Source organism: Myxocyprinus asiaticus, chromosome 40 (genome assembly GCF_019703515.2).
Source record: "Myxocyprinus asiaticus isolate MX2 ecotype Aquarium Trade chromosome 40, UBuf_Myxa_2, whole genome shotgun sequence".
NCBI classification, from domain to species: Eukaryota; Metazoa; Chordata; class Actinopteri; order Cypriniformes; family Catostomidae; genus Myxocyprinus; species Myxocyprinus asiaticus.
Window position 1 is genome coordinate 6,127,138 of NC_059383.1, and position 13,981 is coordinate 6,141,118.

At 33.6% G+C, this 13,981-nt stretch overlaps 2 protein-coding genes and 1 pseudogene across 2 annotated transcripts in view; 1 reads left to right on the top strand and 2 right to left on the bottom strand.

The window, feature by feature from the left end:
• Nucleotides 1-5,766, bottom strand: part of LOC127430647 (serine/threonine-protein kinase 10-like) — a 79,095-nt gene extending 73,329 nt beyond the window's left edge. The window contains exon 1 of the mRNA XM_051680572.1: nucleotides 5,352-5,766. Within this exon, the coding sequence (XP_051536532.1) occupies nucleotides 5,352-5,510 (159 nt within the window). The 5' untranslated portion in view covers nucleotides 5,511-5,766. The remainder of the gene's footprint in view (nucleotides 1-5,351) is intronic.
• LOC127430671 (serine/threonine-protein kinase 32A-like) overlaps nucleotides 1-13,981 on the top strand; it is a 124,602-nt gene that overhangs the window by 3,498 nt on the left and 107,123 nt on the right. The window lies entirely within an intron of this gene.
• On the bottom strand, nucleotides 5,950-9,130 carry LOC127430699 (cytokine-like protein 1; annotated as a pseudogene).

Consider the following 13,981-nt stretch of genomic DNA (forward strand, 5'->3'; position numbering starts at 1 on the left):
TTTTGCTTTTGAAATACAGTACATTAACGATAATAAAGCCAAAACATTACATGCCATGGATCAATATTCATGGTGATCCTAAAACTACATATAGGTAATGCATGAAAAGAAATGCATGTTTCTTTCAAGTGTTCCTCAATTAAGTATGCACTGCTTAAGTGTTTTTAAGTAGGGCCTAACTGAAATCTGTTCTATGTTTTTCCCCAAATCCTTTTTTTTTTATTATTATTATTTTTCCAGAATTCCATGTTTTAAAGTTTAAGTTTTCATCATCAAATTAAATCTTAAAACTTTTAAAAACTTTTAACAAGTAAAAAAAATAGAACAATTACTTTTCAACATAATGCATTTTTTTTTGACAAATTTTATTCTGTACAACAGCACTCTTACTTGTGATATATTTATTTTATGCATTTCTTAAATCTCATTATTATTATTATTATTTATTAATAATTATTAGTATTACAACCGTGAATATTACATTTTACTATACAGTTTCTACGCACTTTCAATTTGAAGTATCTAGCTTTTTTTTTGTTTTTACATGAGCTTTTATTTTGACTAGAGGTCGACTGATAGTGCGTTTTGCCGATACAGATAATTAAGGTGGGAAAACAGACCGAAAGCCGATTAATTGGCTGAGTTTTTAAAATGTATAATATGAATGAAAACTTTTCACTCAATGTAAAATACTGCTGAACTTTAGTAAGTATTACTTTCCATGGCAACACTTTAATACATTTCTCCTATACTGGTAACTTCTTCAAAGTCTTTGCCATCTGAAATTAATGAAAATATTACAGGTCAGATGTGTTTGTTGTTCAGCAGTAACATAAAACACCTCCTTTCAAAGGAGCGACTGAATGCTTCATCACTACTGACAATATTTATTATATTATTTTATTGTCATATTAAAAAATGTAACTATCGGCCCCGATTAATCTGTAAATCTGATACTGTATATCGGTTGACCTCTAATTTTGACTCGTGTTTTTAACAGATGTTTGACTCATCCATATAAATAGTTCACTACATGGCCCAATGTGATGGTTAAAGTGCAAATGCTGTGATTTAATTATATAGTCTACATGTGCTGTGTGCTTCACAGTGGTTTAGTGCTCTGCTCTATCATCTCATACAACACAAATGATTCTCAATGTCTGTGGAGTTTCCAGTGTTTGAGTAGTCTGCTTAACACATTCAAAGCACGCAGCTCGAATGCAGACAAACACTGCAGCCTTTCGTGGTTTAATAATCACACTTGGATACATCACAATTTTAATTTGATTAATTGTCCATTTCAGTGTAAAAGGAATAACAGTGCACACAGATCAGCATTTGAAAGCAGTCGTGTGTCAGTCAGACAGTGTGTGGGTACCGAATTAAGTCGGTGCTTGGTATAACCTGTACTGTAGAAACACTGATATCGTGACATCTTTTTTATATTAGTACCGACTTGGTACTGAAGTGCCTGTACTTTTCACAACACAAAGTATTGTACTAACTCAACAGCCAAATGTGTCACCCTTAGGGGCGGGTCACAGGGGGGTGCTATATCGCAGAAAAGGTTTACACTTAAAATGTTAAAGTCGCCGTATACATACAGTAGATCAGGCATATAAGGTATCGTTTGAAAGCTTAAAATCTGAACTTTTCAGAGAATATAATCACTTCTGCATTTATGTAACACAAAATAACAAAACAAGGCCTGAAAACATTTGCATAGCAAATTAACAATTTTAGGTAATGGAGTAGAAATATTAATATGAATACAGAAGTCTCAAATGAAAGCTCTCTTTCTCAGGAATATGATTGTATAGTTTATTTTGTTGCATTAATACCACAGTTCGAAAGATTTTCAAGAGAATCACAAAATGAAATATGATTTCTGTAAGTCATCAAATACATACATCTCTTTTATGCATCGATCATTGCTGCTGTAAGCCCCAAATAGCTAAAAACTTTATATCTGCTTTTGCCTAAGGCAGTCGTCTAAAAAATTAGCCATTTTTTACTTGTCAGTGAGCTTGCCTGGCTGAATAATCCAATGTTATATCTTCGATGTTCAAAACAAAATACATCATCCAGCAGGAAAAGCATGCTGTTTTCGACTATTGATGATAAAGTATTCTACATCGTCGTAAAGATGAGGATTTCAGCTTTCAAATGACACACACACTACCATTCAAAAGTTTGGGGTCACTTACCTGAAATGTTTCTCATGATCTTAAAAATATTTGATCTGAAGGCATATGCTTAAATGTTTGAAATTAGTTTTGTAGACAAAAATATAATTGTGCCACCATATTAATTTATTTCATTATAAAACTAAAATTTAATTAAAATAAAATAAAAGTGAAATTGATGACTTGGACCGAATAATAAAGAAAAGCAGCCAATAAGTGCCCAACATAGATGGGAACTCCTTCAATACTGTTTAAAAAGCATCCCAGGGTGATACCTCAAGAAGTTGGTTGAGAAAATGTCAAGAGTACATGTCTGCAAATTCTAGGCAAAGGGTGAGTACTTTGAAGATGCTAAAATATAACACAGTTTTGATTTATTTTGGATTTTGTTTAGTCACAACATAATTCCCATAGTTCCATAGTCCATTTATGTTATTCCATAGTTTTAATGACTTTACTATTATTCTAAAATGTGAAGAAAATAAAAAAAGAATGAGCAAGTGACCCTAAACTTTTGAACGGTAGTGTATATTGAGCTTCTAGTCCACTAAAAGGCCGAGATATTCAATGAAACAATGAGGGTGGTGCATTAACTGAAAATTAGAATGACTGTGTCTATGGACGAGCACATCTGTGAGGGCTAAAATGCATTATAGCGCCACCTACATTTTAGATCTGTATATTGTGATGGAATGTGATGGCAGCAAACACTAGAAAAAAAAGTGAGATGTGAACAGAACCAGAATTACATGCTTAGATTAAAAAAAAAAAACTATTTATTTAACATTATTAACACATACAACATTATGAATAATTTGAGTCTTTTTATTATTATTTGGGGGGTTTTCTGAAAAAAAAAAAAAAAAGAAGAATAAGACCAATGTTTTACAATTAGTCCACAGTGTGTGTGTGAATGTTGTACTTTTAAATCTGAGTGTGAAAAATTGCAGGAATACAAAAATGCACAAGTTTAATGAGTTAATACTTGTATTTTTAGACTCCTGAAACTCGACATTAGACATGTTTTTATGTGATATAAAAAAAGGATATTTCTAACATTATTTTTACATCAGAGCTTTGTTTTGTTTAACAACAAAAACTAGCTTCATACCATGTGACCCATTTTTGGTTTTCGACCATTAAAAATGGATAAAATGTTATGATTTTCAGATGGAGCAACATTTAAATCCCCCATTGGATTTATCCATTATACATTTAGGGCCTTAAAAATTAAGAAACAAAGACGAGTGACTCCAGCCAGGTCTCCTAAGCAACCAAATTGGCCCAGTTGCTAGGGAGGGTAGAGTCACATGGGGTAACCTCCTCATGGTCGCTATAATGTGGTTCTCGCCCTCGGTGGGGCGCGTGGCGAATTGTGCGTGGATGCCGCGGAGAATAGCGTGGGCCTCCACAGGCGCTACGTCTCCGCGGTAACGCGCTCAACAAGCCATGTAATAAGATGCGCGGGTTGACGGTCTCAGACGCGGAGGCAACTGAGATTCGTCCTCCGCCACCCGGATTGAGGTGAGTCACTACACCACCACGAGGACTTAGAACGCATTGGGAATTGGGCATTACATATTGGGGAGAAGAAAAAAAGAAACAAAAACGGAAGTTTGTTCTGAACCAGAAACTAAAAGTATATCAAGATATATTTAATACTTTTGGACTTGTTGGCACTGCAACTTTGAGAAAAAAAAAACTTTAAAAAAACCATTAGCATATAATGCAACATGGGGTGCGGAAGTCAAATTATTTTAGTAATAGACCTATCTATCTCGGTGTAAACATTTTAATAATGATGCTGCCACATTTCTAAAGTTATAAAATAATGGATTACTCAGTAAATATTGATCCATGGCATTTTATATTTTGGCTTTCGACATAATTTATGTTTATCGTTCTTCAGAAAAAGTTTGTACAAAATCAAAAGCTTCAGCTGGGGAAGTTTCTGAAATCTGGTTGATTTGACATGGAATAACCTGAGAGCAATATTTCTTCACCACACAATGAAAACGCTGGAGTTAAAGTTGTATTTAACCCCAGTTGACCCAGTCTCTCAGAGTCAGAGGGTTACAGTGAGCTTGGATGCCATGTGGCATACGCAACAGTTTCTGCTGGGGACAAAAGACAAATTCAGTGATTCCTACACGAATGCTCATCTCCACCTACCAAAACTGCAACACATTCCAGCATCTTCCTACACGGTGACTGTAAGCAGTCCCTCAGGGCAACGGGGTGACCGTACAGTATGTGACTCGACAGGGTACTGCCCGACCGACAGTTCAACCAGGGTAGATTTAGTAGAAGTGGTTAGTTAGTCAAGATGGTTTCCTCTAGTGTACCACCCTAGGACTTATTACTTCATGTGATTACAATGCATATTACTATTCGTGTCAGAACAGGAGTTGCACCATAAAATATTGAGTCAAGTGTGCACGCCTTCATTTCTAGACTGTCTCATAGTTCATCACACCTCAAATACACAAATCGTGTCTAAATGTAAAGAGTATGAACATAAAATAGGATTTTCAATACAGTTAAGGCACTTGAACTTACATTTTTGACATATTATCAAGTATTTCCATACAGTATATTTTAATGTAAATAATAGTGCCTAACCCTACTTATTAATCATTCTTATGACATACATTAACCACACTGTGCGTAGATAACTAGTCATGACAGTTAATGATGAACTCAGCAGTGAAAACATAAGGTGATGTTTTGCAAATGTGGTGACATGTTTTAGACAATTGGAGCATCATAGTGCGCACAAGTGTTAACACATTCAAAACTTTTTTTGTATTACTCTATATTATTTGGTTTTTGGCATGAACTCTAGTTGTCATCTAACATCTGCCAAAAAGAGAACGTTTCAAATACTACTATGCGGAAGGATTTACTTATGAATATTAATTACGCAACTTGACGTTGGCCTAACTGATTGGCCGAAAGGCAGACTTTGTTAAGTGGGCGCTGGACGGCTTAGTGAATGCTAAATGCTAGACGGCTTGGTTTATACATATTAATTAGCTTATGCGTAAGAAGGTTCAGAAACAACGTTAGTATGGCCTCATTAATATTCATGAATGTAGCCCTAGCCATAGTACTTATTTGCCGTTTCGGTGCAAGTACAACAGGTTTATAAACAACTAATCTCACCTTATAAACTTTCCCGAAAGCACCATCACCCAGTTCCCCGATAATTTCCCACAGGTCGTCTGGATTAACATCCCGGTGAACGTGCTCATATTGTTTGACTCTCTTCTTCATGTCAATAGTAGGAAGTCGAAGGATCTTGCTGAATTTTGCGAAAGCCATTTTAAACGATATAGATAAAAGGCTCGAGTGCTACAAAACAGGTTATTTAAATGATGACTAGAGGAAAAATAAAAGCAAAAACTGAGCTGAAACTCTTCAACACTCCATAGAAAGTAGACATCTCCACCATTTAAAAAAATAAATAATCTCAGATTTCCATAGCCTTACTCCACTCCACTGTATAAACGCGGACTGTCCAGAGTCGAGTGAAACACGTTTGTCTCATGCTCTAGTTGACATGAGGCTGTATCACCTGTAACTCCCTGCTGCTGTGACTTTAAGAGGCACACAGAGACACGCCCACTTCACTCTACCGCAGGATTATGGGACTTGTAGTTTGTAAATCTTAGACTTGACGTTTATCCTATATGAGTGCATCAGCTACAAGCAAACTCAGTACAGCCAACAAACTGATTTATTTGAATGAATCCCTGTTTAATATTTGCATTTAATGAGTTTATTTAATCTTTTAAACATGCACTGAAAACAAGAAGGTACAGACCTAAACCATGAAAAAGACTAATTAACATCTGTTGCACACAAACTCCACCTAGTGGTTATATATGGTACCATTTAATGTTTATAACATTTATTTGTATAATTTACATTTTTCAATTATGATCATGCAGATAAAAGGTCAATAATATACATCAGAAACAAACACAACATTTATATAACATATTTGAAACTGCTGACTGATTAATAAAAACGGTACATGTTACAAATACAAATAAAGAAGAATAAAGATGTAACATAACAATGAGGAAAGCAATATGGATAGTTGTCATGACATATCAAATAGTGACAGTAGTGTCCTGCAATGAAACATGCTACACTTAGTCAAAAACTATTTTAAACAACAACAACAACAAAAATTATCTTAATGTGCATGCATACAAGAATACATACCTAAGGTAAAGTGTGCATGTCAGAATTTGTATTAGTTTTATTTAATTGATAAATAAATAATAGTAACAGTATAATCAGCATAATATTTTTGAAAAATAAAACATTAATGTTCATTATCATCTATCCTAGAACAGAATACAGAAAAAAAGTCATTATACAGTGCTTGTACATTTTTTATATTTTATCAACATACAACTCTTAATGTGGAAAACATATAAAAGTGCCATATAATCAATCAAGTATATATCAGTGCCCACCTATAGATTGTAAATAAAATCTGTCACCATGATGATTGATGGCTTTACATGATCTTTGTACAAACTCCCTCCATTGATGTATGACATGAGTTCAGCCTCTTCATCTTCTGTGCTCTAATGCGGCACAATTATCATGGGTGAAAACCAACTCCTACAACACATTAACAACCTTTATGAGCATTTATGTTTACAGTAGGTATGCTGTTAGAATGAATCTCATGAAAACTGTCAAGAAATAATAAAAAAAATAAGAACATTTAAGAAAATATATTCTCCTTCAAGAAAATTTAGCCTATTTTTAAGATAATAATTTATACATCATTTTCATATTTGTAGTACTGTATTAAATTTAAGCTGATGTAAATATAATAATAATAATAATTATTATTATTATTAGAACAATAATAATAATAATAATAATAATAATAATAATAATTGTTATTATTATTATTATTATTATTATTAATAATTAACAACACCAATAATAATAATAATAATAATTATTATTATTATTATTATTTTGTAATGTTCCCTAAATAAGATTTTCTTTGTTTATTTATTAATTTATTTGACTTTGGGCTGAAAAGCCAGACATTTCTTATTATCTTATTTTTACTATGATATTTGTAATAACACCATAGTGCTAATACAGGACAACCAAAACTATATGGTTGGTAAACATTCAGGTAAACACTATGGTATGTTAGGTAGCTTTATCAAAGCAGCTGATATAAGGGCTGACTGGAGAGGCTTTCCAGTGAAAAAAATAAGTAGTCTATATTTCAAAGCTGTTCCTATGGTAATAGAAATAAAGGGTCCTACCCCATGACACTTTTGGGATATAATGATGTTGAGTTGTCTGATCATAGCAGGGAGCGCTTGCACTTTCTTGGTTTATGCACATCGTCGTTCTCTCAGGCCACACAGCATAGACAGATATGAGTTCATAGTGGATATCACACAAGCGTTCTGTCATCATACAGAGAGAATATGTGATTGATCAGTTTTACATGACAATCAATCATTTCTTCAGCAGGCAAATGAGAATGTTAAGAACCTGTTTATAGTTGGTAAGAGTGAATCTCATGAAAACTGTAAAGAAATGTCATTTCTCACCACAAAATCAAAGAAATATACATATATATATATATATATATATATATATATATATATATATATATATATATATATATATATATTACCAAAGCAAAATTGAGCCTATGATATATATATATATATATATGATTATAAATACATCATGGTTGTACTGACTTTAATTTATGCTGACTTTAATAAAAAACAAAATAATAATAATAATAATAATAATAATAATAATAATAACTGTCCAGTGATGAAAATTTTCATTACTATCACAATGTAATTTTTTTAGATAAAATTGTATAATTGTTATAATAACTGCAATTTATGGTGACTTTTTAATAATAATAATAATCATTAATAATAATAATAATAATAATAGTTGTGTCCAGATGGAATAACTTTAGTTAATTTCATTACAATAATAATAATAACTAAAAAATGCATATTTTTATATTGCCTTTAATTTATGCTGATTTTATTATAAAATAATAATAATAATTATTATTATTATTATTATTGTGTCCAGACAGGATAATTATTATCACTATTACAATGCCAAAAAATATAATGTCACAATGCAAAAATGCATTTTTGTTGTACTGCTTTTAATTTATGCAGATTTTAATAATAATAATAGTAATAATAATAATAATAATAATTTTCGTTACTGTCAGAAGGCAAAAAAAATAAAAAATGCAATAAAAAAAGTATTTAAAAAATCTTAATGGTCCCTAAATTGGCTTGATTTCTTATTTTTATATTCATTCTATTTTTGTTATGTTTTCTGTTTTGATTACTAGCTAATAAATGACCCGTATATTTATTTGTGAGATTCACCCATATCATATTACAACATCTGAAAATATAAGCGTGAAAAAATTACAGAGCCCTGTTTTTTTTTTTTTAAATGTGTTTCATATCTATATTTCAACATTATTTGAAACTATACAAGCAAGCTTTATCTCTTTATTAAATGTTCAATAACTGATAGACAAAAATTTTTTTTTAAAGTATATTTTATGTTTATTTGCAAGTATGTTTTATATTTATGTTCTGCAAGGATATACTTACATGCACGTCAATGTACAGGTCAAGCAGGTGAGCTGTGCATCTATACTGCAACATAAAGCACAACAAAAGAACACTGATGTTGTGAAACATGTTTTCATGTCATATTCACCTCAATTCATTTTCATAACTTACAGTGTCGTGGTCTCTTTTAATGTCCGCAGCTCTTTGAGTGATCTCTTTGCCCATGCTCAATACTTTCATATAACAGGTTGGTGGTATGGGGTATGGCAGATCTCACACCACGGGCATCAGAACCAGAACCAGCAATGTGTATGTAAGCATGCTGACTGCTCCCTGTGAACTGTACTGCTCTATGAGCACCATTTATATGCTGCTTAACACTGCAGATTCAAACATGTTGTGTTCATTATGAAACAAGGCATGATATACAGTTGTGCTCAAAAGTTGCATACCCTGGCAGAAATTGTGACATTTTGGCATTGATTTTGAAAATATGACTGATCATGCAAAATTCAAAAGTCTTTTATTTAAGGGTAGTGATCATATGAAGCCATTTATCATCACATCTCCTTTTTAAATCATAATGATAACAGAAATCACCCAAATGGCCCTGATCAAAAGTTTACATACCCTTGAATGTTTGGCCTTGTTACAGACACACAAGGTGACACACACAGGTTTAAATGGCAATTAAAGGTTAATTTCCCACACCTGTGGCTTTTAAAATTGCAATTAGTGTCTGTGTATAAATAGTCAGTGAGTTTGTTAGCTCTCATGTGGATGCACTGAGCAGGCTAGATACTGAGCCATGGGGAGCAGAAAAGAACTGTCAAAAGACCTGCGTAACAAGGTAATGGAACTTTATAAAGATGGAAAAGGATATAAAAAGATATCCAAAGCCTTGAAAATGCCTGTCAGTACTGTTCAATCATTTATTAAGATGTGGAAAATTCGGGGATCTCTTGATACCAAGCCAAGGTCAGGTAGACCAAGAAAGATTTCAGCCAAAACTGCCAGAAGAATTGTTCGGGATACAAAGAAAAACCCACAGGTAACCTCAGGAGAAATACAGGCTGCTCTGGAAAAAGACGGTGTGGTTGTTTCAAGGAGCACAATACGATGATAACTGAACAAAAATGAGCTGCATGGTCGAGTTGCCAGAAAGAAGCCTTTACTCCAATGCCACAAAAAAGCCTAGTTAAAATATGCCCGACAACACCTTGACACGCCTCTCAGCTTCTGGCACACTGTAATTTAGAGTGACGAGACCAAAATAGAGCTTTATGGTCACAACCATAAGAGCTATGTTTGGAGAGGGGTCAACAAGGCCTATAGTGAAAAGAATACCATCCCCACTGTGAAGCATGGTGGTGGCTCACTGATGTTTTGGGGGTGTGTGAGCTCTAAAGGCACGGGGAATCTTGTGAAAATTGATGGCAAGATGAATGCAGCATGTTATCAGAAAATACTGGCAGACAATTTGCATTCTTCTGCACGAAAGCTGCGCATGGGACGCTCTTTGACTTTCCAGCACGACAATGACCCTAAGCGCAAGGCCAAGTTGACCCTCCAGTGGTTACAGCAGAAAAAGTTGAAGGTTCTGGAGTGGTCATCACAGTCTCCTGACCTTAATATCATCGAGCCACTCTGGAGAGATCTCAAACATGTGGTTCATGCAAGACGACCAAAGACTTTGCATGACCTGGAGGCATTTTACCAAGATGAATGGGCATCTATACCACCTGCAAGAATTTGGGGCCTCATAGACAACTATTACAAAAGACTGCATGCTGTCATTGATGCTAAAGGGGGCAATACACAGTATTAAGAACTAAGGGTATGCAGACTTTTGAACAGGGGTCATTTCATTTTTTTCTTTGTTGCCATGTTTTGTTTTATGATTGTGCCATTCTGTTATAACCTACAGTTGAATATGAATCCCATAAGAAATAAATGTGTTTTGCCTGCTCACTCATGTTTTCTTTAAAAATGGTACATATCTTACCAAGGGTATGGTAACTGTATGAATCAATTAAGCAGGAATTCACATCATTCATTGTCCTTTCCAAATTATTTTCAGTTACAGTGTGTTGCTGAAACAGTATTGCTAGTGGGAGCTCAACCAAGCCAAGCAGGAATTGATGGAATATTCCACAATGTGGAACATGTCCTGTTTTGTCCCAAGGATGCCAGTGGTTGGTCTCACTGAAGAAACATAATATTATAGCTAGCTTGAAATATCCAGCACACTGTTATTCTGCAGACATGGTTTGGAGTTTTTCCAAAATCCCTAAACTGAGATCAAAACTATCAACTCTAACGTCTAGAGCTTTCAAGCTATACCGAACTCGGCACAGACCTTCAGACTGTTCTGATTCGTGTTGCTATCCACCTTTTTCCTGAACATGGAAGTGTTTCACGATTCACCTGTTTTCAGTTTCTGGTCTCAAATGTTTTCACTCGCATCGGCGTATTTTCTTGTAGCGGGTAATGTGATGTTTAAAGTTTTACTTTAAATTCCACAGTGTCAAGATGACTGTTTTTTTTTTTTTTTTGACAGTGCCTCATCTGAGTATTTATATGTCATGAAGCGATGGTCCAAGGTTAGTTAAGTTGATCATTAACTACTTATGTTGTTATGACAGCCAACAACTGCACAAGTTGAGCCTGAATTTAATTTTTACTCCAAATAGCACTTGAATTGTTGTTGCTCTCTGTCTCACTTGTTTCAATTAGTTTTACATTGCGTCAAGAGACCAGAAACAGAAAACTGTATGAAGGTAATTTAGTGCCTAAAAGATTTGCATATGTAGAGTAAGATTTGTAAAAGCGTAAAGAAAGTCACAAGCTAATGACAGATCTGCATGTGCAGAGATATTTCAAGCAAACGTAAAAATAAATTGCATGTGCACAGAAGGTTTGTAAAGGTGTAGGCTATATCAAGTTGCAAGCATGAGAAAAAAATATTTGCAATATTTTAATGCTTTGCATAAGTGTAATTCATGTGTTGTGAATCTGTAACTTCAAATGAACAAAAAATAAATTTGATCTGTATTCTTCTGACTTTCTTTTTTTCCGCGCTTACACTTTTGGCACTGTTTTTGCGCCTAAACATGGCCGATATGCAAGCAAAGATAGAGTGTCATGAATGGCGAAATGTATTCACCGCACAGAATCAGTCTGTATGTGTAAAAATAAACTATTGCAAAAGTGCAAATGACTTGTGTTCATGGCTAAAATATTTTCCAGAAATAATCCGATATACATTGTTCTGTCTTCCCTTTTGTTGCACTCAATTTTTTTGGGATGACTTTCTCACTCAAAGGAGTTTTGTAAGCGCAAGGGGGAAGGCAGGTCTACCTGCTTCTTGTAACCAATCAAATGAGGTTTTCGATGAACAGTTTACTCTGACCTGATTGGTTTTATAACAACATCGTTCACTAAACACAACACAATGTGATCTGTTTGTGTATGTGTGTGTGAAGTATGACAGAGAGCAGAGTAGCACCTCTCGCTCATTCTGAAGCGTGCTGCGCGTGAAGACTGCATATTATTAAATGAAATGACATCCTTACGCTGTTTAATGATCACATTTGGCCATTTCATGATTTGAATGTGATTTATTTTCAATTTGTCATTGATCCCATAAAGTTTTGCTAATAGCACCATACTGTAGTATGGTAATGCAATAAACAAAAATATGATACTGTTTCATCATCAAATCCTACTATTGATGATGAAATGTTATTCATCATTGCAAAGCTGAGGTTCTTAGCCTTTAAATGACATAGAGATCACGTTTGTGGTCCGTTTAGAGGTCGATAGATTCCACAAAACATCAGGGACGTGTGGAGCTACCCAAAAAAAAATGAAAGTCCATCACAAAGCACGTTGGGGCGCCCCCTGCCTTTAAGATCTGTATATTGTGATAGAAGGTGATTAAAAAAAAAAAATGAAAAAAAATCCTTTAACAGTATTTGATTCATCAAGTGGAATGATCTAAGACTAAAAGTAAGGAGATAGAGCAAACCTTTTTGCAGACCTTTATTACAAGCTTTTGAAACATTTTTATTACAAGACTTTTGAAGCTGGGTTGGGGTGTCCCCTGACTTGAAGATCTGTATATTGTGATAGAAGGTGATGGAGAAAAAAACAATTCTAGTGTTTGCTGCCACCAAGAGGAATGATTTAAAACCAAAAGTAGAGAGATAGAGCAAACAGAGCCTTTATTACAAGCTTTTGAATCTGAAGATTAAAAACGGGTCTGTTTAACCCAGCTTCAATGTAGGGACTTGATTGTTAAGACCATCCAAGGATTAAACATTCATTTTCTGTCATAAAATCTCATTAGGGGTGAGTGGGGATAGTTGTCACAAAAGAAAGTTGTAACTATAAAACATTTTTATCAAATGTCCAAATACACAAATAATTGTTTCCTCTAGCAGTTTTTTTATAATTATTTATTTATTTATTTATTTAGCATGGTTTCATACTTATACTGTAACAAATCCTGTTATTAAAAAAAAAAAAAAAAAAAATTATGTAAAGAAAATACAGTAAAAATGTAAACAACTTTACAGAACAACCTGTAAATTTTACAGTTTAAAACTGCTGTTTTAAAACTGTACCGTCGTTTATATTATTAAATGATAAACTTAATACATTAACTTTCTGAAGCAATCAGCTTTTCACTTTATAATGTAATTTTAATCACCATTGTATTTACAGAAGGGCACATGATGACATGAAGTTCATCAATAGTGGCCCTTCCAGGAGCAATGACCAATAACCATGTAGAGACAGAGTTCAGTGTCACTCACACAAACACTAAACACCATCAGGGTAACACATGTGAAATTTAAATAATGCAATAAACATTAACTAAACTACATCAAATATAAGAGCACCCCAAAGTACATAACTGATATTAAAAATAAGAAGAAACAGAACTATTCCCATAAAATATAATGAAATGTAATGGGTCATGCAGGGAACGCCTGATTACTGTTTTTTTTAACCATAATTTTAACAACAATTTACCGTAAAAAATACATGTACTCTCTTGTTAAACATAATATACATTTTAACCGTTAATTATATGGGAAAATCATGCTTTTTACATTTAAAAATGTTAATTTGTACAACATTTTACCGTAAAACAAATTTTTTTTG